Source organism: Oryzias latipes, chromosome 3 (genome assembly GCF_053564925.1).
Source record: "Oryzias latipes strain Hd-rR chromosome 3, Olatipes_Hd-rR_3.1".
Taxonomy (NCBI): Eukaryota; Metazoa; Chordata; class Actinopteri; order Beloniformes; family Adrianichthyidae; genus Oryzias; species Oryzias latipes.
Window position 1 is genome coordinate 15,768,570 of NC_136239.1, and position 27,125 is coordinate 15,795,694.

General features: G+C 39.4%; 1 protein-coding gene and 1 long non-coding RNA gene across 3 annotated transcripts in view; one reads left to right on the plus strand and one right to left on the minus strand.

Annotated features, from left to right (window-relative positions):
- LOC144990934 (uncharacterized) overlaps positions 1–27,125 on the plus strand; it is a 163,467-nt gene that overhangs the window by 63,425 nt on the left and 72,917 nt on the right. The window lies entirely within an intron of this gene.
- LOC101169428 (E3 SUMO-protein ligase PIAS1) overlaps positions 1–27,125 on the minus strand; it is a 78,694-nt gene that overhangs the window by 12,343 nt on the left and 39,226 nt on the right. For both annotated transcript variants that reach the window (XM_023953063.2, XM_078944253.1), the window contains exons 3-11: positions 4,926–5,010; positions 4,701–4,839; positions 4,488–4,622; positions 4,309–4,414; positions 2,763–2,836; positions 2,348–2,508; positions 1,954–2,090; positions 1,014–1,260; positions 285–424 (exon numbers count right to left, since the gene is read on the minus strand). In XM_023953063.2, the coding sequence (XP_023808831.1) occupies positions 285–424; positions 1,014–1,260; positions 1,954–2,090; positions 2,348–2,508; positions 2,763–2,836; positions 4,309–4,414; positions 4,488–4,622; positions 4,701–4,839; positions 4,926–5,010 (1,224 nt within the window). The remainder of the gene's footprint in view (positions 1–284; positions 425–1,013; positions 1,261–1,953; positions 2,091–2,347; positions 2,509–2,762; positions 2,837–4,308; positions 4,415–4,487; positions 4,623–4,700; positions 4,840–4,925; positions 5,011–27,125) is intronic.

Sequence of the window (27,125 nt, forward strand, 5' to 3'; positions counted from 1 at the left end):
AATGACAGACTTTTTTATGTTGGCTAAAAACAGCCTAATCCTCATCAGAAGGCCACTGGGAACGCTTTAACAATACATCAAAAGATGATCGGAGTAGAACTTTTAAGAAATCTCATTAAAAATGCCGCCTTTTAGAAAAAACAAAACAAAAAGGACAGACATATCAAATGTATAAAAACAAAAACTGATGGCTGCTAATAAAAGCTTAGAATAGGATGAAGGTGAAGTGACTTCATCTGTTTAATCAGTTGGGAATATTGTAGACTGTGATCTAGTGTCTGTACCTGACAGGTCGTTGGGGGTGTGATAGTAGGGTCTGTAGTCCTGGATGAGGGGGGGGACAGGTGGGATGTAGCTGGTGTCCATGGCTGGAATGCTGGGGGCGCGGCTCACGGGGGAAGCCTGGTGGTGCAGGTTCAGCACACTGACGACAACACACAAGAGGAAGACAAAAGAGGTAAGAGGGCTCACTTAATTCATAATGAAGCGTTTGCTTCATGTCACATCAGCCACCGAACCGCAGAGCACTTTGTCTCCTGGAATTACCTCCTAACACAAACCTCTGAACGGTAACAGGATTCATTAAACTCAAATGAAGCAGCAGATGCTTTTGGCCTTAATGAATTTTCATTTGCCAGAATCAGCAGCTGCTCGGCTTTCAGGGGAAACACGTTCAAATCTCCAGAAATGATTGTTTGTTATCTAAAAGTTAACTCATCTTTCATCCTCCCTGGTTATTTAAATCTATTTTTCCTCTTTAAATCCTCCTGGAAATATTACTGGATAAACTTTAATCTTGTGATCAGACTCGTAAGGGGGAAGGCCACATTAATCCTCGTCCTCTGGAAAGTCGCACATCTCGCTCCATGCAGATGATTCTCAGTCAGCTAAACTCATGAATCCTTTACAACCTTGCATCTGCCGGAGCACCAGAACTGAGCCTCACTTTGACATCTGGTGAAGCCAAACTTCACTTGCTGAAGTGACATCACAGTCCTGGGGGGGGGTCTCACCCTTTGTTGATGACAGGCGGTGAGGGCGGGGACAAAGAGGAACATGTTCTCTTGACAGGAGGAGGAAGCGATGGAAGTGATGGAGGAGGTGGAGGAGGTGGAGGAGGTGGAGTGTCCGCTTCTTCCTCGTCTGAAGAGCTGTCCAGTGTCAAGTCGATCACTTCCACTTTCTTGGCGTTGCTGTTGCTGCTGTGGCTGGAAGAGGAGGAGCTCAGCTGATCGGAGCCTTCAGACGTCCGGCAGGAGCCTGTGGAGGAACTCACGACTCATTCCGTGTGATCAATTTCAGCATGTTCATAAAAAATGGTTTTTTTTGGTCTTTTAATATGTTCTTGTGGCATTTTTTAATGATAGAGGATATATAAAAAGGAAATTAGGAGTAAAATTGTGTTTTTGACTATTTCTTCATTTGAATTGTGTTCAGTCAGGAGTAAAGATGCAGTTAAAGGCGAGCTCCCTGCTCCACTCTATCCTGATGCAGCCGCATGCAGCTGGCATCCGGCTCTAAACCGTACGGCTGGATAGCTCCAATATTGAACGCCATTTTGGTAATGTTAGCTTAGGGTTGTGAGGGGCTGTAAGCTAGTGGGAGAGCGCGTAAACAAAGGCATCATGGGAAACGAGCGCAGCCTTACTCCACGCCAAAGGAGAACTTCTGATGAACTCCTGGCGCTCTCTCACATGTGTGAGAGACATGTGAGGGAAACTGCAGAAACGTTGTCCCAGAAAATGACACAGGTTTCTTGATTTTGGATCAAAAGATGATTGGAGTGGGTCTTTAAAGAAAACAAAACACTAGAAAAAGCTAAGATGCTTTGGAGGATTCTCTCTGGCAGTACAATAAGACAACATTTCTTCTCTATACTTTAGCTGCAAACAGAAAACACAACAAGTGTGTGTCTCTGCTCTTCGCACACCTACTTAAAGTCTTCACACTCACCATCCAGTCCGTTGTTACAAGAAGCAGAGGACACCTCCTGCACTTCCTTCTTTGACCTCATGGGGGCCCAGCTGCCATCTTCCTTAAACTGGATCTCATCACAGTCCATGCAGCTGTTGAGGATTTCCACAAACAGCCTGCCAGCAAACAAACACAAAGACAGCTGCAAAAACATCCAGAAAAACAGCGCACAACTGAAACTCACATTTCTAATCTAAATGAAGAGAAGAGTCACAGAATTGAGTTTTTGTATTATATGCAATTCAACTGCATTAGAGGATTTCCACAAAAAAATGCAATAAAAAGGTAGGAATTTGTAATTAGAAATAAAGTAAGAAGAAGTTTATTTTCTCCCTCTTAGAAAAAGAGTCGCATTCAAAGCAGAGGGAGTTACCCATCGATGATGAGGTGCTCATAGGGCGCCTTCTTGTCACAGACTGGACACACCCAGGTGGGCTTCTTCTCATTCATCTGGATGTAGAGTGTGGCGTCAAAGCACTGCAGGTGGGAGCAAGTCAGCGCTCTGCACGGGATCATCAGCCTCATCTTCCCCAGCTGCAGGCAGCAGGAACACACAATGGGGTCAGGGCATTGACACAAACCACATCCGAGGGAGGGGGATTAAAACATGTGAGAGACATAAACAAAATAAAAGCCACATGAAAAGACACCTGACGAGGGGGAGCAGATTTAAAGATAGGCAGGAGCCACACAGATGAAGGCATCTTGAGTCAGAAAAACAAACAAAAACAAAACAAAAAAAAAAAAACAGGCTTTGACATGACTCAAGGAGCCGGGAGGATAATTACCGGGCAGAGCAGCGAGACTCGCAGGCTGGTGGTGGCGATTTCGCTGTCAGGGTCTGCAGTCAGCTTCTCTTTGACTGCAGAGGCCAAACATACATGCGCTTGAGTGACACGGCAGCAAACACACACACACACACACACCTCTGTCCAGTCGACAAACATCTTAGTTCTTCAAATTTAGCTTTACATGCAGTCTAAATCTATCCATCACACAAACTCAAGTCTTTATTAATAATCTTTAAAAATAAAGAAGTGTCAAGAGCAAACAAAGCTTTTTTCAAACTTTGTGTCACACATTTCCTGTTATTCCTTTAAAAATAGACTCTTTTAAAAAATATATTAGAGTAAACAGTTGATTTAAAATTATTTCAAAGCCACATTTGTTCTATAAAGTGACCTAATGATCATGGAGAATCTGATATCTAACTAAGGCATCCCATTATTAAGAAACATGCTTTTGCAATGAAATTTCTGCAGTTGACATTTTCTACATTCATTGAGGACAGGATCTCTGCTCACTAATAATACGATTAAAATACCATTTTTAATCATTACAATTATTTTAACATGAAAAAATCTCTAAATTCAGGTGAAAATTGTAAGCAAATATTTTAAACTCATAAGGTTTTTAAAAGCATTTTTTATTAAAAAAGACCACTCAAGTTTTTAAAACCACAATCTTTCAGTCCTCTTTGATCATTCAGTAGTTTCTGTCTTTTAGACCGAGTTTTGTTAATTTTGCAGACATCTGACATTTTATTTTTGAAGAATTTAAAATCTCATATGGAATTCAACTGTCAATTAAACTTAGCATGAAAGCATTAAATACATAAATCCAGTGTCCCCTCATTAATCGCAGCGGTTATGTTCTAAAAATAACTTGTGATTGGGGAAATCCTCTAAGCTTTGAGCCTGTTAAACCTCTCAGATAAACATTTTGACGCTTTTCTCTCGTTTTAACTCTAAAAGTTCAAACCTTCATTGAAAAAAAAGGTCCAGTATTGTGGAATCAAAACAAAGAACTGATCACGGTCAAAGATTTATGTTAATGTGTCAAACTGAAGGCATTCTGTACAGGAGACACGGCAGGAGGAGGTTGATTGACAACAGCCAATCAGGACACCGAATAAAACAGTGAGACAGAGAAAGATGAGCTGTGATTTAGCGAAGGAACACTGTAGTTCATTCAAAATCCATAAACATTTATGTAAATATAAGCTGCAACCTAACAATGTGGAACAAAACAAAAAAGATCCCAAAACGCTGAAACATTTCATAAACTAGAAGAATATGAAAACGTGTTGTTTTCACATTTTCCACTGACGTCTGAAAGATGCAGAAAAAATGTGGTGACACATAAACAATTATTTGACTCAACCCTAAATTAAAATGGGTACATATAAGTATTAATGACAATTATCTCCCCAAACTGGGAATTGATTAGATGAAGATTTGAGAAAAACGTTGAAAGTTTGATGCGAGTCTTTCTGGAACTGAGATAGAAACCTCGGCCCTGACATCATCAACAACGGGTTTAAAAAAATCTCACTGAGAGCTCTGGAGTGGTCTGGGTTTCGGATGCCTTTTGCTCGTAGTCTCTGCAGCAGGACTGTGGACGACTGCTGCTTCACCAGATAAACGGCCATGGAGTAATTCTGTGGACAGACATTTTTAGCACAAAGCAGCAACAATCAAAACACTCTTAAATGCTAGCTGGAGCCTCCTTACCCTTCCGATCTCAGACGTCCAGGACACCACAATGGTATTGGGGACTGTGGTGGACAATCTGACTAGCGAGGTAATGTTGATGGGCCGGCTAGGCCGCTTGGGCTCGACGCCGTTTTTGGTTGGAGGAAGATAGCCCTAGAATTCAGGTGTAAATGTTAAACCAAACAGATGATTGAGTTTTCCACACTTATATCATGGATCTGGGCTCCTTACAGGCAGTGTGCACGGTTTCCCGTTGACTTTCACACACAGATTGGGGGGGAAATGGTCCTCCTGAGGACAGCTGGTCTCTGACAGACAAAACCTCAACTGAACTTGGACTGAGAAATCGCATTTGGTCCCCGAGATGTCCCTTAGAGGGGAGAGACAAATGTGTGTGTGTAAAAACGTCATCCTTAGCAAGACAGCAACAGGCCACTGGCATGGAAACGCTCTTACATGGAACTGCTAATTTGCTGAACTTGTTGTGGCGTTAACGCAAAGGCAAAACACGTCTCTTGAAACCGCTGACTGTTGTCTGACGCTGCGAAGAGAAAACAAAGAGAACTGTTAAACAACGAAGAGCTTTACATATCAAAGCCGGACTATTCCAGCTTCTACCTGCACTGACATATCCTGAAAATCAAAGAGGGAAGGAATACAGTAAACAGCAGTAATGTATATATTTATATAAATATATGAGTGAACACGAGGGAATCTCACCGGCAAACATAAACATTATTAACTAAACGTGTCTTCCTCCAAGAAAGAACTCCGTGGAGTCCAGGGGAGTCAGAAGTAGACCACACAAGATGCGCTCTATTTATAGGCCCACCTCACAGGTGCTTTAAATAAGCGGCCTGCTTTAAAGACACAGACGGTTCACAAAGTCAAGCAGGTGGCCCGCTTACATCAAACTACGTTTGGACCAAAACTCTGCCTCATTCTTCGGGTTCTGTCAGTAAAAATGCAACAGGAAAGATTTCAAACGTATTCTTTTGAAAACAATGGATGAGAAAAAAGTAAAAACTGGTAATTAGGTTTGAAACTAAGGGAAGCTGTGAATAAACTGAAAATATGTAATACTATGAAAATAAGGAATTGTGTTTAGGGATGTAAAAAAGTCACTCATAAGTAGGCCTGCACAATATACCGCAAATTTATCGTTATCGCGAAATCAAGCTGTGCAATATGCATACCACAAAAGACGGCAAAAATTGCAATAAATGATTACCTTAAATGTGCTAAAACAAACTCATGGCAGCTTGAAATATTGAACAAATGAAATAAATCCCTTTATGCATTTAACCAATCAGAAGGACCCGTTTACGCTGTTGATCAATCGAATGAGCCCTTTTATGTTTGATGTTTGCCTCCTACGTCGACAAGGGTCATTTGGAGTATAATTTTTATACTGTTGCATTGACATGGAAATGATGTTTTTGTTTTTTTTGCTATTTGTTTATATACCGCAATTTATATCGTTATCGCAATATTAATAACCAATATCGCATATCGCGAGTTTTCCTCATATCGTGCAGCCCTACTCATAAGGAACGTGAGGTGTAAAAATAATCATTTGTAACTGTGCTGAAAGTTACTTTATAGGTGAAAGTGATAACTTCCAGCTCTTCTTTTTCTTTTGTTGGTCTGTTTAGTTTTAATTTGTACATCCGTACACTTGCTGGAAGTTTAAATAAATTCCAAACTGCTTAGGGCAATTTTTGGTGGTATTTTATCCAAACATTGTGTGCATAAGAATGTCTTTGGTTTCTCTGTCGCTTTGACTTTTTAGATGTTTGGTTTGCTGCAGAGTAACAACTTGCAGAAACACCTTTAGAGAACCTAAGGGTTGAAATGACTTCCAAACTGTCTTTGTTTTCTGCTGTAACCTGAGAGGTGTTGATAACGGCAGAACCGTTACAGTTAGAGGCCGTAAAGGGACTATCTAGTCAAAACAGGAGCGGACTTGTTTTTATTCAGAGCCGAGGATAGTGATGTGCAGCAAGATGCATCACGGCTTGTTTTCTTTTGGAGAATATTGCTGCTTACAGACCTTTATTTGGAATTACCACAAACTGAGAGAAAAAGAGAGCTTTATGAGCCGCTGTGGACGCAGATTAAATGTTAAAGGTTTGGTTTATGGCAGGGGTCACCAACCTTTTTGAGACCGAGGGCTATTTTATTCGCAGTAAGTGGTATGAAGGGCGCCACTAAAAACCTCCTAGCGCCCCCCCCCCAAAAAAACAAAAACAAAACACAATTTGAGGACTTCCTTTTGTGTGCCCTATTTTTATTTGCTCATTTTACACACAAAAACATGCATGAATTTTTTAGACTCGTATTACAGGGGGGTCAAAGTCAGTTGCAGAGGGGGCCTAAATCCAAAACAGTCTTTAAGTTGCAGCCACACAAGATAAATATTTATTGAACACACTAAAGCTAAACTTTTAAACCTTTAAAAACGTTAACTTAATTTTAACTTTTTAAACATAAATGTGAATAAAAACAGACAGGAATATTAATCCAGAATAATAAATATATTCTGTCAAATTATGCAAATATGAACAAACAAAGCCAGGATATAATAATAATTAGAAATAATAAATCAAATTATTCCGTTTTCTTTGCTCTTTTGTCATTTTCTTAGAGCTCAACTCCTGACATCATTTTTTAGCAATAAGTTCATTTCTGCTTGGTGTGTGATGATCTGTGTGTGCCTCTGGTCCTGTGTGTGTGTTTTTGGTCCTGTGTGTGTCTTTGTGAAATGTATCAGAGGGATTTGATTATTTAAAAAACCTGTTATTGTGAAAATCATGTTTAGGTCTCATAAAACATTAAAAACTAAATCATAGAGCTCATCACTGGGATTACTCCAAAAATATTTAGCATTTTTCTAATTTTGTGCAACACCAACATTAAAAATCCTCCAAAATCCTCAATACTTTCATAAACAAATTATTTATTGTTTATTCATGGTCTGAAAAAATGCAGCTGTTTTCCAGCCTGCATTACCTGCTGTCTTTATTTATAAGTAACTATCACCAACTAAACAACCGTAAAAACAAATTTATATGGAAAATACAGACAAGTATTGAAAATGTCCGCAATAATTAGTAAAGAATGACATTATTAAAATGAGCTGAGTCATAAGCTACCCCATGATCCAGGTGTAGCGCAATGGTCTCCATGCGACGTTTCACCTCGCAAGCTGCGCCCACTACCCCTCCCCTTCTCCTCCTCACACACACGCGCCTTTTTCTCAAAGGCGGGAACGCTGATTCGTAAGTTTCTGGCCGTTCCATACTCTGCCATATATTTCACAATAGCAGAACTAAAGTGCATCAATTACCAATAGCAAGCACTGAATCACTACCCTCTAATATCCAGGCCGGTACCATTGCGCTCAAGTCTTGATTCACTATCTTCTTACTTAGAAGCAGCTCCACTGGACATGTCTGAATCAGCTACCTGTGCCTCATGCAAAGCACAACCCCCGTTTGTCAAAAATGACACTCACATAAGTTAGCAGACAATCATATCTGTCTGTTTATTTTGAACACCCCCACCACCAGCCAAACAGAATTAACCTCAATTCTGCTCACAGCTCCCTCACTTATGGTGAGCAATTTAACACACCAAGATTCCCCACTTCCCATGAGTCAAGCTGAAGGCGGGGCTAACCCCCAGATCACCACAATATATTGATTTGCTATATGAGCAGTGCTATTTTTGGAGCATTCCCGTTAAATTATATTTAGCCTTCCAATCATTTTTTTACATTCTCGCTTTAACTGGGACAGTGATCTTTGTGTCTTTTGTGGAAATGATCTAGAAACGGTGAAATGGTTGTCTTTTCTTCGAATGTTTGCATGTAAAAAAGTTTTGGTCTTCTTTTCATAATTGGCTTAAAGCCAAAGATATCATCATTAACCCTTTAAATTGGAATATAATTAAAATTTGATTACAATTAATTGACAAAAATCTGGACTTTCTGATTAATGTACTGATTGTAATTTCAAAGCATTTTATTCATACTTGTAAATTCTTAAAGGTAAAACCTCACATTAATGGATGTCTCAACCTAATCTCTAAATCTTTACATTACATGAATCACAAGAACGCCCAGATATTGTGTAATTTATTTGATCTATTTAAACTTTTATAATAGACCCTTACTTTATTATTTTTTAAGTTATATTTGTTTTTGTTTTTTTGTCTACCTTTATCTCAGAATTGATATTGTTGTCATTGATAGACATGCCGTGGTTGTTTGTTGAATATTTGCTTCAATTAAAAAAAAAAAAAAAATTGGGGTGCATTCCCTGCGGGCGCCACAAGGGGTGCTCGCGGGCGCACTGGCGCCCGCGGGCACAGGGTTGGTGACCCCTGGTTTATGGTGTTAGTGGATAACAGGCTTTTAGGACTTTATGGTAAATGCGAAACATTACCTATTTTAATGGAAGTGCAACCTTGAATGGGTTTTTGTATAAAGTAAAAAAAAAAAAAAGAAAAAGAAGAAAACCCCAAAAAATAAACTGCAATCTTTATCAAAACATGTATATAAAAAAACAACATTTTAGATTATAATAAATAAAAAAAATGGTTCCACATTTTGACAAATATGTTGACATTTTTAATTTTAGAACTAAAACCCCAAAAATGTCACCATCATGATTACTTCATCTGTCTAAAGATCCCTTTGATCTGCTAAATTCAAAATTAAAACAACAATTTCCTCTAATTAGAACCAGAGCCACTGAAGAACAGGCTTGACGTGAATGGCTCATAATTAAAAGCTTTTTAAGTAGAAATGTAGGAAAAAACTAACCTTTGAACCCACTTCAAAATACCCTTTTGGATGAACAAGCCTGTAGATTTAAAAATGACAAAATGTAACATTATTCACAACTAACAAAAAAAATGGAATGTAATTATTTGGACTCAAATGACTTTTGGATATTTTTCTTTCATTCAGTAAAACAAAAAGCTTTTTCCCTCCACCAGACTCTCTTCAGCATCAGCTGTTTATTTGGGTTGTACCATTGACCCCATATGAGAAATGGACCGAATGAGTGTGATGTCACTCATAGGAAATGGCTTACTTGCTGCTCCAACCAAATGAAGTCCATTTAGACATCATTTTTCTGCAATACTGACGCTGCCATGTTGGAGCCAGAAATAGCCAGAAAGCAGAGGTTGGTCCAAGTTGGTCTGAGTCGCCATTTCTACGGCAACCACTCTCACCAAACAGGAGTGAGCTTGTTAGAAGTCCACACCCCTACTACTTAAAAGGGGAACACATGCTTTTACTGAGGCATTTGATTGGTCAGTTTATATAACTTACCATAAAGAAAAAATATAATGAAATATATATGTTACTCTAACAACGATAATGACTGAGTTATAGCTGTCTTCTATTTTTTTATATAGTAGTCTAAAGGATTTTGGCTTCTTGGAACCAGAAGCTACTTTCTATTATCAGTGATGAAAGTCAGGTAAGGAAAAAATCCCTGAACTTTTCTTTGAGCGATATGGCGGGCACAGTGCGAAATTTTGGAAAAATACGTGGTCTTAGATGCATTCTGCTGCATTCTGGCAGCTAGTTATTCACTTCTTTATCAAGAAACTAAGACTAATTGGAGCATCATGATTTGTCATTCAAACCCCTAGTTTGACTCTCCATTAAGGACTTGCTGGTCCCAAAAAAGAATTTGGAAAATTGCTCAAAGTAACACAATCCTACAATCTATGCTTTTCCTTAAAGCTGCAAAACATACAATTGCTAAAATATAGTAACATCAAAGCCCCAAATGGCAAAAAGAACACCAGTAACTATGATATTCTATGAAAATACCTCAGTTATTTATACATTATTTCTGCTTTAGAAATGACTGATGTACAACATCCACTTGCACTGTTTTCTCAAACTATAATTACATCAAAATATGGGATCTGCTTTAAACTTTAATTCTATAACATAATACATCAATTCTTTAACACCAATACTAAGTAATCTGGGAAATATCAAAACAAACATACAAACTAAGCTAAACATTGTAAACATTATTTTTAAGGGAGTCCGGGTCCAAACCATCAAATACTTATAATTAATGTCAACTATACTGAACTAAATCATGGTAATTAGGAAATATAAAATAAATTAGATAAAGATTCAAAATAAAAACTGAAACTCAAAACTAAAATTGAAATTATTTCAATTATGTTACGCCCCCTTGTGTGTCTAGGGGTGCTAGGGGGGGCATAACATAAAAAAGTAATGTTTTGGCTAAAAAAGTTGACTGCAACACAAAACACCAAACAAATGTCTCCATAAAATAACCAAATTTATTTACAAATAAACATCCTACAAGAACTAAAAGTGAAGCTAAAAGGCTTCAGGGTGAACCCAGGCCAAAACAACAAACAAAACCCCAACTAACTAAAATATGTAATCTTACCTGTAAATGAAAGGAAAGGGAAATCAAAGACAGAACGCTAACCTGACGTGTCTTGCGGGGCGCGCACCCCGAGTTGACGGGTGCGTGTCTTGCGGGGCGCGCACCCCGAGTTGACGGGTGCGTGTTCTGCGGGGCGCGCACCCCGAGTTTGACGGGTGCGTGTTCTGCGGGGCGCGCACCCCGGGTTTGACGGGTGCGTGTTCAGAGGGGCACGCACCCCGAGTTTGACGGGTGCGTGTTCAGAGGGGCACGCACCCGGAGTTTGACGGTCGCGTGCCCAGAGTGGTACGCGACCCAAGTTTCTGTGATGCGTTTTTGTGTGGCCGGTGGTTAGCTTTGTGTGGTGTCCTGTGTTTGTGTGCTTTGTCTAAAGGCTATCTTGAGTTTGTGTGGTGTGCTGTGAGAGCCACCACTTTCTTTGTGTGTGCTCCACTTGGGGTAAAATCTTCTTTTGAAAAGAAGTTTTATCTTGGGTAGGGGGGTGTTACGGCTGTGGCCGTATTTGGTTTTGGTTTGTTCTGTTTGTTCTGTGTTTTGTGTATTATTTCTTTATTAGAGTGGGACTTCAGTGTTTTGTGGATCTTTGTTTGTATGTCTGTGATTATTTACAGGTGTGGTGCATGAAGGTGTGGCCTCAATTTGGACCAAAGCTGGAGGAGGCAGCCTTAAATCACCCTATGGACTTCCACACTGGGGGAAGGGAGCCTTGCTGCAATAGTCTCCACTGCAGCTTGGCACTCTTCTCCATTTTGGTTTTGATTTTGATTTTGATTTCACCACTTGTTTTAGTTTGTGTTGCACTTCGTAGTTCTTTGTAGTTTTGTCTGTGCCCACTCTGTTTAGTCCTTTGGTTTATGATTTTGTTTAAGTGAAGCTGTAGGGGTGAACCGCCATTTTGTTTAGTACATGTTTTCTCCTGGTTTTGTTAGGTTAGGGAGGTTAGCGTTCTGTCTTTGATTTCCCTTTCCTTTCATTTACAGGTAAGATTACATATTTTAGTTAGTTGGGGTTTTGTTTGTTGTTTTGGCCTGGGTTCACCCTGAAGCCTTTTAGCTTCACTTTTAGTTCTTGTAGGATGTTTATTTGTAAATAAATTTGGTTATTTTATGGAGACATTCGTTTGGTGTTTTGTGTTGCAGTTAACTTGGTAGCCAAACCTTTACTTTTTTTATGTTATGCCCCCCTAGCACCCCTAGACACACAAGGGGGCGTAACAGTGGTTTTGAGATTATTTTACACAAAAAAGTATTTGACCTACACTACCTTAAAAATCTATTTTTTCCAGCCAAGACCACTTCAATTTGTTTTTTATCGTCTTCTCACAACTAAGGTCGTGACCACGCTCAATATTGACGATGCCTGCCATTATTTTAACACAAATTTGATCGCAAACTCTTCAGATGTGTTTGTGAAAGTTTAGCGTGGGTCCGCCAGTTTTGGTCTCTAGGGAAGCAAGTCACGCTGACCACGTGGTGCAGACAGAGCCAATCAGACCCATCGACGCATCCGAAAGCAACTAAAACGTCCCGTCATTGGTCAATTAGGCCGGGAAGACGAGAGATGGCCACGACCATAGAGGAAGCGATCTGCGGAGAAATATAGAAAATAAAGCTAAAAGTAGCTGATTTCAGACCATTTTTTAATCCGGAATGCGATTTGTCCGTAGAGATCAGGTCTTTATTTCCCGGAAAGTACGTTCGGTTTGCTCAAAAACCCGGATTTCCGGGAATTCCCGGAAGACTTTCATCACTGTATTATTTGGAAACTGAGGAGGGTGGGGACACTCACTCCACTTCTAATATACAGTCAATGGGCTACATGTTTTCAACAGGTACACTACTTAAACTTTTGTCTATTTAAAGGAACTTTTTGTAAAAAGGATGTTGGAAAAGAGAAATTTTCCTGTGCACGGTTACAGAACCTTTGGTTTGCTGTTTAATAATCAGCAAATCTGAATTCCCTTCATTGTTCCAGTGACGTCCTTGTGTCCTGTCTCTACAGGAATCGTAATGATTGTATGTCTCTGCTCCTATACGTCCTCAAGCTTAAAACTGTTTACTGCAGAACAAAACCAAGAGCGAGTGTGCTTTCAAACAACAGTCCTCCTTCTCTATGGGCACACAGGCTATAAATAGACAGTGCTCTTCCGCCCTCCCACTTTCCCTCTAAAAATCCCTCTCGCTATGGTAGTGGAATTGGTAGATTTGTTGCTGGTGTTTGATTGGGGAGGACATGAAAGGGACTGATGGGAGCTTTGATTGCACTAAAAATCTCACCCCAAAGTGGCTTCTTTAGGATTCAAGTTATAGCTGGGAATTTGGGGGATTTTTTTGTTTATCTAAAATTATAGGATCCTGCATTCATGCTCGTAAGTGTTTAAGCAGGATTTGTCACATGTGTGTTGCATTAACAAAGCTAAGCTGTTGTCAAGTTTTACACTTCCCTTTAAGGAGTTTGACTGTTTCTTTCTGATTCTCTGTTTTTTTTTTTTTTAAATAGATGAGAAAGTCAGATTTAGCTTGTAAACATGATCCACCATCAGAATTTGTTTAACTTTACTCAAAATAAACACCGGAAACAAGGAGAAACTGTTAACACAAGCCGTTCCAAAAGCAACAAAATCTGCCTGACAGCTGTTCTAAAGATCAGTAATCGAGCAAGCTGGATTCCCCGTTTACATAAAGAACCACTTGAATAATGAAATACCCTGATGAAAAGCTGTGAAGCAACAGCTGGCTTCAAAAAGTCTCCGGGGTGGTATCTTATTTTTTACATGACCAGCAAAGCCATTTTCAACACCAGCGTTTACTTTGGGCTGATGGTTACGCTAAAGTGGCACTTTGGTGTGGTCCATTTGTCTTTGAGAAATACAAACTGTGAGGAGTTTTAAAGTAGACAAACTTCAGGATCAATCACAGATGGCTTTGTGATCAGTTTTCCATAAGCCCCCATCCCTGCTGCTGTTGACGGGTAGCCCACATAACTCAGTGGGGCAGAAGCTCGGTGGCAGATCAATATTTAACCTGACAGTCAAACCAGCAGAGCTCAGATCAGATGGTCCACTATAGTGTATCTATAATAAGAGTCTCTAAGTAAAAACACATTTATTGACAGAAACAGGAAAAAATGTAACATTTATTAATATTGCTTTAATTTATATTTATACTTTGAGTTTTATTCATGTGTCCTTTTATGTTTCATCAGTTAGGTGAAAGGGTTGAGAGCAAATTGCATTTATAATTGTGTTAAGCCTGAAAAGCCTTTCGCGTTACTGTTGTATGAAAAGTGCTTTATAAATAAAGTTTGATTTATCTCATCTTGACTTAGACCAACGGGAAGTCAGGTAAAAAGTTTTTGATAAAGGGAAGATGAGATCAAAGTATATTTTTAATCATCCCTAGTATGAGCGTGTTTTTAAATTTGTATGAACATTTTTGAACTACAGTATTTTTCACAGTACAAGTCATGGCTAAAGGTGCGACTTATATGTGATTTAAAAAAAAAACAGCAACAACCGCTAGAGGGCACTGTAGGCGTGTGTATCAGTACTTGCTACTGAAAGCAAGACAGGAGAAGAAGCAGCGCTCACTCTTACGCCGAATTATTCCACGTGACACAGAGGATGAAGTATCAAATGGATTTAGTCATTTAATGTGATATAAAGCGTTCTGAAACCTTGTTAGCATGTTCTTCATTCTATGGTTTTCATATGTGGTGCTAAAATACTAAATTCCCCCAATGTTTCATGAAGCTAAATAAGCATCAATGCCTGCAGATGTTCAGTCTGTTATTGTTATCTACTCCATTATTATGGTTTTCCTTTCAAGATAAAATGTATGTTCTTGGTCCTTTATGTTGTTAAAGAAATTTCTTCCGCGCCGATGTGTAGGTACCTTTATAGTTCAAGAAATATGGTACATGCCACAACTTTACCAAAAAAAAAAATCTGGTTACAAAATATTAGAGTTTAAAATTTAAAGATGTAGTATTATGATGGACAAACCTGATCTTTACATTAGGATAACTAGGTAAGTTCCAGTATTAGCCAGGCTTTCTGTCTCACTTATTTTTTGGAAAGATCAGTGTTTAAGGACATCCCACCCTGTGGAGATAGCCAAGATCCCTCTTTGAGGGATCTGAAGTAACTGGATTGTCTGATTAGATATCTGAAAGTGGCTCCATTAATAAAAGTTATTAAGATCCCATCCACAATCTGAAAATGAATTTGTGAGAAAAGAGAAGCCTTGTCAGGGCAGAATTCAGACAAAAACCTAGATCTGGAGGCATACATTCACTCAGGCCACCCCCAGTATGAGACAGCATGCATTTGCTCACACTACAACTGTTCTGGACAATCCTCAATTTTTAAACATTTTCTGTTGCTGCTCCAAATAGCAGATCTTTGTCAGTTTAAACTACTTTATGAGCAGTGCTATGCTAATGATTCTGTTACAGAAGCCAAGCACAGAAAAGAGGTAGTTCCACATCACATTTTTAACATGCAATATTACAATTTCCTTCACCCACATGATGTATGACAAGGACCCATCAAATTGCATGTATAAATGATATGTGCATCTACATTTATCCTACATAATGCTTCTTTAATTCCCTTGAAAGGACAACTATTAGGCTGTTGTTTAAAATACTGAAAATGTTTTATTTTGAAAAGTGTTTTGCAAATATTTCTCTGTGTTTTGTCACATCACCAAATAGAATTGTTTCCAATTAACAGAGAACACATTTCCGCGTTTGTGTTATTAATATCTGGGCTCTGTGTTTGCTGATTCAAGGACAATAATATTGCTGCAGCGTCATTCAACAATAATCTCTCATATTGCATGTTTTCCTCAAACTGTGCATCCCAAGACATTTAGATGTTTCTGGAACTCAATGACATTCTTCAGGATTCAACACGTTTTGAAAATGACATCATATCACAAATCCTACAATTGTTAAAAGTCATTAAGAAGCGGTTATTTAACACAAAAACGTGCAGTTTATGACCTTCATGCTATGGACATTCATGCTGGGTTGGTGTGTTGTGCTTTATATTGTCTAAGAGCTGTAAATGAATGTGTGGCAGATGGTGGGGGGAGCGGCAGATGGGGGGAAATGACCTTCATTGGGTAGATGTTACCAGTGAAGAGGAAAAGACCAAAGTTGAACCAAAATGCACCGCCAAATATGTTCTTTTTTTGCATAAACTTCAAAAGAGGACCATTTTTTCTCTTCAAAATTCTTTAAAAAGTGTATTTTGATGCATTCTGCAAGGATGCTAGATGCATGAAAGGGTGATTTAGAAGAAGGTAATGGGATTATAACTCCCAATAGCCCCAAAATCCTGGTACTTTGTAATTTTATTTACAGTCTAATGTAGTTACATTTGTTTTATTGATAAAAAAAAATTAATCCTGTTTCTATATTTTCTACTACTGTACATTTCTTACATCCAACTTCAATAAAAATCCACGATACCAAACATCAAACTCTCTTCCAGCTTGCTTGAGGCAACCAGAGTCTTTCTATTTTAAAAAGGATGAATATTCTAAAAGTCTCATGTTTTGGATTTTGTTCTGCTTTGGAGAGAAGGCTTGTGAGCTAAACTTCAGAGAATGTGCTCGGCTCTACAGCTCGTCTGCAGCAGCACTCCAAAGCCCAGCTGGAGTTTATTAACTAGTTAGTGGTGTTGCTACTTTTTTTTCTGCACCACAGGCATAAACACACGAAGGCAGCCACACACGAGCACAAACAAAACACGCAAACAAACAGCATTCATGAGCAGCACAAAGGCAAACCAAATTCTGTCAGAGGCACCAAAAAGCAGAACTAAAACGCTAGAGGGATCCGCAACTAAAGGTCAGAGCCAGACGATGCGCTCAGAATTGTGCACAACGGCCACCCAAAACTTTTCAGTGTGGTTACTCTCTGACCACCCGGTCAAAGGCAATGTTATCATCAGAATATGGGCGTAACATATTGAAGACTTTTTGATATGATCACCATTTCAAATGAACTGTGTGAGCTTGTTTTTATGTGACAATCACAACGATACGTAACAAATCACACAAAGACGACTTCCAATTTACAACAACAGCACACAGAACAATGTTGTTTATGTCTGGCATCAGCCACAGGAACAGCGCTGATAATGTTTGCTGTTATTAAGGTTTGGTTTGTCTCATCAAGTTACGTGTGAAGATAATGATGAATCAATCCAGACAGGAAAATAATGGAGGTTTAATACGCTCTGAGATGGAAGCCATTTTGCTCAAACTGTTTATAGCTGAGAGCATCCAAAGCTGCTTTTGTTGATGATCATTTGCTGTGAGAATTTGCTTGGTTGTTCACATGGAGACACAGATTTTACTTGGTATCAAAAAGGGTCAACGCAACGGACAATAAATACTGAATGTACCTGAAGTATAAAATCTAACATTTAAGATGCTTAGTAAGATTTTGGTTCTAAAACCAAACCGTTTAAAGACCCACTCGGATGAAAATTGCATTTTTGGTGTTTTAACATTTTTGGGGGGCATTTTTATCATGATGGAGGACAAATATAAAGAAAATTAAGCTTTAATTTGCATTTCTCAGTAGATCTTTATTTAAATTGTTAGGAATCTACAAAAGAAACAATTCCGTTTGAAAAAGCTTGTAGTTGGGACATAGAAGCTACAATCGGCAGGCCGCAAGCTCCCTGCTCCGCTCCATTCAGATACATCCACTTGTAGACGACTAGATCCATGTGCGTCTTTCTTTTCCCCGTCTGAGCTAGTGTCTGGCTCAGAGTTCCACTTATGGAAAGCACAAATATTGCTCGATATTTTTGTTGCACTGACAGTTTGCTCGCAGGAGTGTGTGTAAACGGATGGATGATGGGAAGTGGGGACGGGCTTGCTTCGTGCCAACAGTCCCGCCCTTAACTCAGAGCTGATTTTCAAACGAACTACTGCAGTTCTGTTGAAACTGTGTCTCAGAAAACTATCTTTTTTTTCTTTTCCTAAAAACAGCATAATCAAAAATAAAAGACCACTGGAAAAACTTTTACAATAGATCAAAAGATGATCAGAGTACCGGTAGGTCTTTAAAGAATTTACAAAACCTTTTTAATCAACGCGAGCTTATGACCCTGGGAATAAGCTCGCGTTGATTAAAAAAAAAAAAGGGCTGCACGGTGGCGCAGTGGTTAGCGCTCTTGCCTCACAGCAAGAAGGCCCCTGGTTCAAGTCCCGGCTGGGGGACATGAAAAATACATCAATGGGGGACCTTTCTGTGTGGAGTTTGCATGTTCTCCCCGTGCATGCGTGGGTTTTCTCGGGGATCTCCGGCTTCCTCCCACTGTCCAACTCTAAATTGTCCATAGGTGTGAGTGTGAGTGTGAGAGTGCATGGGTGTGTGATTGTGGACGTTCTACCCTGCGACAGACTGGCGACCTGTGCCTACGCCCAAGTAGCCGGGATAGGCTCCGGCAGCCCCGTGACCCCGAAAGGGACAAAGCGGTACAGAAAATGGATGGATGGACAAAACCTTTTTAGACATTATTTAACTTTAACAGTCTTCGTCTGGTCTGAGAGTATTCTTATTGATGGCCTCATTCCTGTCAAATATAATAGAGGACATTAAAAAAAGAAAAAGATAATAATGTATTGGTTTTGTGATACTTTTAAATCCAAGTAGTAAATTTGTCTTTGTCATAGCTTTGGTTGCGGATTTTCCTCACACTATTCTTGATTGGGTGACTCTCTATTGTCTATTCTCTTTAATAAAAACAAAAACAGCACAGCCGCATTAAAAAATCTGATCAATATCAAAGTATTAAGCAGCAAAATGTATTTTTTTACATCAAAAAAGCCTTTAATTATCTCACTTAAAAGCATCGGAAGTTTATGAGCACCAACAGATCCAATTACCAATCAAGTTTTAAAGAATCATGTCGATGGTGCAAGTGTTGCTGGTTGTTGTGCATGTCATGTGACATTTTTCTTTGCACAATCAGCTCCAGATATACTGACTGTCAACCCTGCCACAGAAGAGTCTTTGATGTTTTTGAGGCTTCTGCACCAACCTATGACTTCTTATAGAAATCCACCCCCTCTCCCAATGGGTTTGTAAGCTCTGCAGCAAACATTAAAGAACAGACTGCCCAATACTTTTTGCAAACTTTCAATCCTACTTTTGATCTTCCCTGTTCTCAAGGTAAACACCATGATATTTGTATGTCTCCAACATCTTTGCCTCTCTCCCACGGAGGTGGCATTTTGCATCTGCTTATTGGTTCTTCTTGAATCTACAACCATTTATTTTTTGTTTGTGTGGAGGAGTAATTGTTCCCACACCAGGATGAAACCTTAACCTTCTGTCCTTCAATACTCCCAACCTTTGATACTCCTTTGATACTCCCAACAATTGCTGTTTTTTGCTGATGACATACAACTCTTTAGCCTCACCCTTTAACTTTATTCCATCTGTCAGGTAGTCAATAATCCAGGTAACAGTAGAGACAATCGCATTTTTTGAGAACTGTTGTGTAGCTGTTAAAGAAAAATAATTACAGAATCTCCAAGACTTAGATATTTACCGTTTGAAGTAGTATTTGGCTAATACCGAGACCCTGCAGGGATGGCCAACCCGGGTCCTCTAGAGCAGGGGTGCCCAAATCCAGGCCTAGATTACCTGGAGCAGGTAAATTTAGCCAATAAGGAGCTTCAATGGCAGGATGGTTGGAAAACATGTAGAGCAGTGTTTTTCAACCGTTTTTGAGCCACAGCACACTTTAACCTTGACAAAAATCCAGCGGCGAACCAGCATCCAAAAGTTTAAAAAAAAAGGAGAATCTCATAGTCTGTATTGATCTACAGCCCCTCCGCAATCTCACATGCATTTTTGTGATAATTGTGGCAGAAAAAGCTGGAAGTTGCAGCTGTTTTTTCTAAAAGATGTAATAAAAGTTAAGTTAGAAGATTTAAAAACTGTTTGATGTGTGTTCGTTGTGGTTTCAAGACGTCAAAGGAAGACTTATTGTGCGCTGAGACGCTGTCACTTTGACCCAATGCATCATGGGAGATGTAGTGCAAACAGCTGCCGAACACAGACAGACTGAGTAAGCCCTGGCTACAGCCAGGGGTAGTTGGAACAGACTAGCATCTCTGAGCTTCATGGTTTAGTTCACTTGTTCCACGGTCTAACACCAGATTCTTTGGAAAGTTACACGGCAAAATACGAGCTTTAGCTGGTATTTTTGTTAGAACTGAGCGACTTTATGAGCAGAATCTGAACAAGGAAGTGGAGACTTTAACCACTTCTGATTGGTCAGACTGATGAAGTGTGATTAAGCCTCCAAGAATGATTGGTGGAGACAGTTAAAGGGGCGGGACTTTTCTGAAAACAGCTGACGCTACGGCTAAATCGCGGTACCGTCATTCTTATCAAAATGTCTTTAATAGAATCAAATAAACACAAAGAAAAAAGTATTTTACAATCTTTCATATTTCTAACTACTCAGTGTTTTATCAGGGCCTGTTTGGATGAACACAGAGCTGATTTCCTGGAGATGGAAAATGTTTTTAGATCCGTTAATGAGGGCAATTTCCCACGGCACACCTGACCATCTCCCACGGCACACTAATGTGCCGCGGCACACCGGTGTAAAAACACTGATCAAGAATTACCACCCAGCCTGTTTTCCAGCTCTTTCTGGCCTCCTTTTTGCTCAATACCTGGGTCAGGTATGTTTAGTCATTAACAATGTGGAACTAATAAGATAGCTTATTAGCAGTTTGATTGACAGCTATTTAAAAGGAGAATTTTTCAGAAATGCAAAAATGAAATGATTTCTTATAACATTTGTTCTCTTTCTTAAGAACAATGTCAAAAACTCAAAAAACATGATTTTCATCAGAGGGGAACTTTAAGAGTGTTACTAAAACTGCAACAAAGTACAATTCTTCAACAAGAGGATGGATTGATTTTTAAAATATTGAATTTCCAGTTATGTTTGAAGAGTTTTATCTTTTTTGGTAACAAGCACCACTTCTTAAGAAAAGGACCTGTTTCATTTTTGAACAATAACACAAATCATTTCTGTCCAACAAACAGATAATATAAATAAAAATTCAAAAGGTCACATTTGACAGCATCCAGCTGTTGTTGGCGGGAACAGCTGCAACAAGTTAGTTTTTTGCCGCATCAGTTTGGTCTGTGTTGTAGTCCAGCTGTTCCTGTTAGAACCTGAGCCACATCTATGATTTATATGCTGCCAACGCACAACAGGAGTTCAGGAATACAGTAGTTTCCCTTCAGTACTCCCCCAGCAAAAGCATTAAGCCTCAGAACAGTGGCCTTTAGTCAGCTTTACACTTAGAAGAAACAGTTGTTGCTAAAATCATTAGTACTACAGCACAGTCTGGCTGTAGCCTTTGTCAGGACAACAGAAAGAAGTCTAGTGCCCCCAATGTTGAGCAGACACCATCTCTGCAGCTGTCAGACAGAGCAGAGCGCCTGTGAACCAGCTCTTTCAGCTTTCTTTGCGAGGAAAGTAATGTCAATGATGTCCAGCAGAGGCTGCCCAGGGTAGGGGCTGGATCGCTCAGTTGGCTGGTGTAGGACTGGCACGTGGGAAACCAGGGGTTCGCTTCCCAGGGGGCTTAATGAGCTTCATTCGGTGTGGGTCCTTGGGCAAGACCCTTCACGCTACTGCCCATCTATGTAGCTAGGGGGTCTCTCTGCGCCGGTAAAATACAGGATTGTAGCAGGAAGGGCATCCGGTGTAAAAACTCTCTGCCAAAGGGAGATATTAGACTGTGTGAATCACTGAAAGCTAATTAGCTGTGGCGATCCCTGAAGCGATATGCCAAAAGGTGAACACAGGGTGCCACAATCCACACAAAGTGCATCTCATGGTTATGGTAACCTCTGCCAAACGCTGTCCTTAAAAAATACTTTTATTTTTCATTGGGACATGAGCAAAAGCTATTAGGAGAAAATAAGGAAGACACCATAAGTTAGCCAAAACAATATGACAGACAGACAGTCACAGGCTGATCTTCTGTGAGAGCCCTAACATCCTCCCACCAGGACACATTTACAGGTACAACCAGCTCATTCCTATATTGATCGAAGCAGTTTGGAGAAGTGGAAATGACTAGACCTTTTCTACGTTCTTCCAAAAATAACATTTCTTTGTAAATTTTTCAGAAAAATCCCAAATGATGCAAACACATGACTGATCACCAGTTTAGTTAAATAACTGTATGTCAATATTTTTTAGCTCTGACTATAACACTTTAAAAAAAAATGAAACAATCAGGGTTGGTACCAAGGCTGATATGGAACTATATAGCATAGCACATAAAATTTAGACAATGAATTTTATGATAAAAAATCTACTGACCAAATGATTCCATTATTTTGCAGAGAAAAACTAAAGGTTTTATTTTAAAAATTTGTATTGGGATAAGTGGAAATAGAGAGGACGTCACAACATAATGAAAACATCAGATAAAAACAAGTTCTAAGGAACTTCTGTGTTGATTTCTAATTAATCTTTGCGTTCTGATTTTGGCGTTTTCACACCGTCTGTGAAATGTTTTATTTTCAATCACAAATGAGTTGTTTTATTTTCTTGCTGAAAAATGCCCCAATGAGAGGAGGGGTTTCAGTCAGTAACCTGGAGTCCGAACCAAATGTAAAGTCAAAGTCAAACCTGCTGAGAAAACAAGGACAGATTTACTAAAGGGGAGCAGATCGACAGAAAAAGCACTTTTTTCCTAATTCTGACTCCACTTGAATCCTTTACATGAAATCATAACAAAAACAGCCTTAAAACATGATTATATTTGGGGTTCTTGATATTGACAGTAAAGATGCAGCACGCTCACGAGGGGGGGGGCTTTTTTCAGCGCAATAAAATATTTAACGTTACAAAGGCACTTCTACAACAGTTCCATAAAAAGTGACTGTTATTATATTTATAAAATACAGTTTTTATAAATATTCTATGAATTCATTTTGTTGCATTTATCCTTCACGTCTTAAAGTTTGCTCCGTGGAAATATAGTCTGAATTTAAACCGGTCTGTGATCAAATGTAGGGGATACACAGAACAGCTCGTTAGCATAGCATCACAGCATCATAACATTTCGCATCGCAGCATCAGCATCTATACTGCTGTCTCCAAATCAACACTTTTAATCAAACTGTCTGTTGCTGCTCTAAGTCCAACAGGTTTATCCTCCAGTTTTTTCTGGATCCTGTCAAAAATCGTAGTGTCCCGCTGATTTCTCATTTGAAACTGAAGCTACACGGAGGCAACTAGCAGAAGTTACGGGGGTCAGGTGCCTCTCTTGTTTTGTTTTTTCTCAGCTCCCCTTGGCTTGCTGCTGTTTTCAGGTCTGTGCTTTGCGAGAGAACGGCGGACTGACTCTACTCCAAATAACAGAAACGCTATAGAGCAAGGAGCTGGGAAAATAAAATCTCAATTTTCCCTAAAATGAATCATCTAAAACAACAAATTTAAATGAATCGATTAATCGCCCAGCACTACTGAGCACCGCAGCATGGGTCCCTTTGGACAACAAGGTTGAGAATGAGTGTCACCAAGAGGTCGTCATGGTAATGAAGGAAGAGATGGAACGGAGCAAAGGGTTAACCAGATAATGGTGATGGAACTGAACTGCTGGCTGTAACCGTTTTTCCACAGACCGAATATACTGAGCGGAACGCATCTGTACCAGTGGGAGGGGTAATGATAGGCAGATGACAGGAGGGGAGAGGACTAGAGAGGCAAGGCGAGGCGAGGGCTGTGTCCAAGTAATAATAACTGTATTTACATCTGCACAAGAAACCTGTTTCCTAGAGCTTCTTTACAGCTATTTATGGCATGATAGCCAAGGTAGGGTCACCAGCTACTCTCCAGGAATTTGACATTGTTGTCAGTTGGTTTCTAAAACCAAGAATAATAAAAAGCAATACTCTGTAATCCATATCATTCAATCAAAATCAAACCCCCTATATGCATGTATTTACTATTGAGGCAACACTGAACAGTGACCCCCCCCCCCCCCCCCCCAATGACATAACACTAACTGTGGAGTTTGTCACTGTTCCATCGTAGTATCCAGCATGAAAACTTAGACAATCCTACAGTCACCCTGATATATCCACACGCAAAGCCAACGTTTACTACCGGGTTTAATAAAACTGTGTATAAATCGATTTTATACTCTGTCCATGTAGCTTTATCTCTGAAAAAGACAAGGGAACATTGCAGGTCGGATTTTTGTGATTTCCAAAGCTAATTTATCAGTTGCTCAAAACACAAAAAAATCCCATTAATTAAGATTAAGAAGCTTGCATAGCCCATATTTATCTTGCAGGATTTGATCATGCACAAGTTTTCCAGCCTATAATAATCCTATTAATAAATGCTTCATTGCTTTGTTTTCTGTGACAAGTTTAGAACTTGTTTTTAAATAGTAAATGGTAAATACTTCTATAGCGCTTTTCTACCTTCTTCGAAGGCCTAAAGCACTTTACAGACCCATTCACACATACACACACACACACACATCCACACACTGGTGGCGGCTCCGCTGCTGAACACTGGCGCCAACCTTTCACCAGAGGCAAGGTGGGGTTCAGTGTCTTGCCCAAGGACACTTCGACGTATTGGCGGGCAATGCGGGAATCGAACCTGCAAACTTCAGATAAGAGGTCGACCGCCCTTCCACTGCACCATGGCCGCCCTCGATTTTTTAAATCAATACACATGTCAATCTTTCTGGATTTCACAACCAACTGTTTCCTTCCGTCGCCTTATAAAGCTGTTATGCACAATACTCTGTAAAACCTGCTTGAGACCATCAACTGAATCTTTCTGTTTTGAGAGGCCAAACAGCAGGAGACACAACAACAGGTCAGTAAACAATAGAGGTGAAGTGATGGACTGAACGGAAAAAAGAAGCATGAACAGTCAGGACAGAGAGCATCTATCTTAAAAGATTAAAAACTGTACTGGTGGGTGGAATACAGCACAGAATGCAGTTTAAATTTTGAGGAAAATCCAAATAATTATCTTCATGCAACACATATACTTCCTTCTTCTATCATGCAACAGCCTGTATTTGTCTGAAGACGGCATGCATTATTTATTGCTGTGTTTTTTCCAGTCGAAGAGAACGACTATAACTGAAACTTAAACAAAAGGAGGCTGTGTTTTTCTGCAGACACAGGTGCACACCTGGCTGTTTTCATCACTTTGCATGCAAATTTTGAGCAAGGATGGTCATGGAAACCGAAGACGGAGGGAGGGAGGGAGAGGACGAGAAGAGCCCAAGCAGGATGGAGCACGTGTAGGCAGGAAATGGATAGAGTGAGAAACAGAAAGGAGAAGGGTGGTGTGATGACAGAGCTGCAGGCGCTGTGTTTGTACATTCATCTGCAGGCAAATTAATCACAAAATGTTCTCTTTCTCCATTAAAATGCTAATATAGAAAAATCTTGGCATTTCCATATATTTGCAAAATATCCCAGAGCTCAAATAGTGTTATTATGCTAAGTGCAGGCTGTGTGCTGGATGTAGACCTAATGCAAAGACAAATCTAACCGAGATGAAACGGATTAAAAGTCTGTTAAGCAGAGAATTCAAGAGCAGAGCGTGAATAGAACTTTGGTCTAAAATGCTGGGTCCCTATCAGTCTAAAAAGTGACTGTTTCATTTTGCTTTCTTCAAATGTTTAACTAAATCTTCCTTCTTATGGGTGTTTTCTGTGCCACAATAAACAGAATTGGATTCACTGCAACCTGAAAGTTAGGAAAGAGGAAATTAAAATGTAATGTTTTTAGATTGTACTGTGAAAGAAATTAAGGGATAATGTTTGACTAGAGTCAAAACAATCTTTGATGTGTAAATCATTCACATAAAAGAAATGAGAAACCCAAAGTGGAACCCACAGCTGACTGTCTGATGAAGCTGAAACCTTTTATCAGACAAAAAAGCTGATTTGGTTTCTTTGTCTATCCCCAATAAATTCTCTGCTGATACTCCACCCACACCTGTGATAGACCCTCCACTGTAAGTGTGTCTATAATTTGCACTGCCCTGTTGATTTAACTCAGGACTAAGTACACTTGGGCGTTGCCGGATAGAGACGAAGCAGTCTATTAGTCAGAAGTTAAACATGTATTTTGTGTTAGGACAGCTAGATTTCAAGTAAATGCAGATGGTTAGACTGATGTGACTGATTTACAGCTATCCACTGAACTGGAAAACGGCTCTCACAGCTATGCACATAGTAAAAGACAGATAAAACATTAAACTCATCTGCCATTCTCAAAAGGAGATGGAGCGACTTTCCAACTTGCAAATGAATGCTTCGTAGTCAGATAGCAGAAAGGTAAAATATTACAGTGGTCCCTCATTTTTAAAGCAGTTCAAAGCAGCTGTGTTCCAAAAAATGATCAGCAGTAGACAAAATCTGCAATGTTGTGGTCTTTGTTTTTTTATATATATTTTAAGGCTGTACAACTCCCCAAAACTCACTTTATACTCTACTCTCAGACAGTGTCAACATTTTTCCACTCTTCTCTCTCGTTCAAACTCTCAAAGTTCAAATCTTTGATGAAAAAAAAGTCCAGTTTTGTATTAGAATGAAAACAAAGATCTTCTAGCAATGGAAGATTTATGTCTATCTGGCAAGTTAACTGCATTCTGAACAGGAGAAAAAAATAAAACAAATCTGCAAAACAACCAGACAGAGAAAGGTGAACTGCATTATAGTCTTTGTAGGGTTAATTAATTAATGACCTTTGTCAACTTAGGCTTTTTCTTCTCCTCCACAAGCTTTGGAGAAATATGCCACACATATTTACGGCAACATTTCTGCACCCTGTCTCAACACATTTGTTGGCAGAACACACCAACACAGGCCAGAAGCCTTTTTTAATGGGAAAAGACATGCAAATGCCTCTGCTTAAAGCACCTGGTTCAACTGATTTTACAGTATAAATGTCTATCAACTTTTAGCTTGAACGTCTGTGGCGCTTTGGTCGATTAGAAATTTGAGAAACAAACAAACAAACAAAAATCCTATTCGGGATGAAGTCAGAAAAGACTCCCAGCATGAACTGCAAGAATGATGAGGTAATGTCATATGAACAGCTTCATTTTGGATGTATCTGCAGTATGAAACTGCACAAA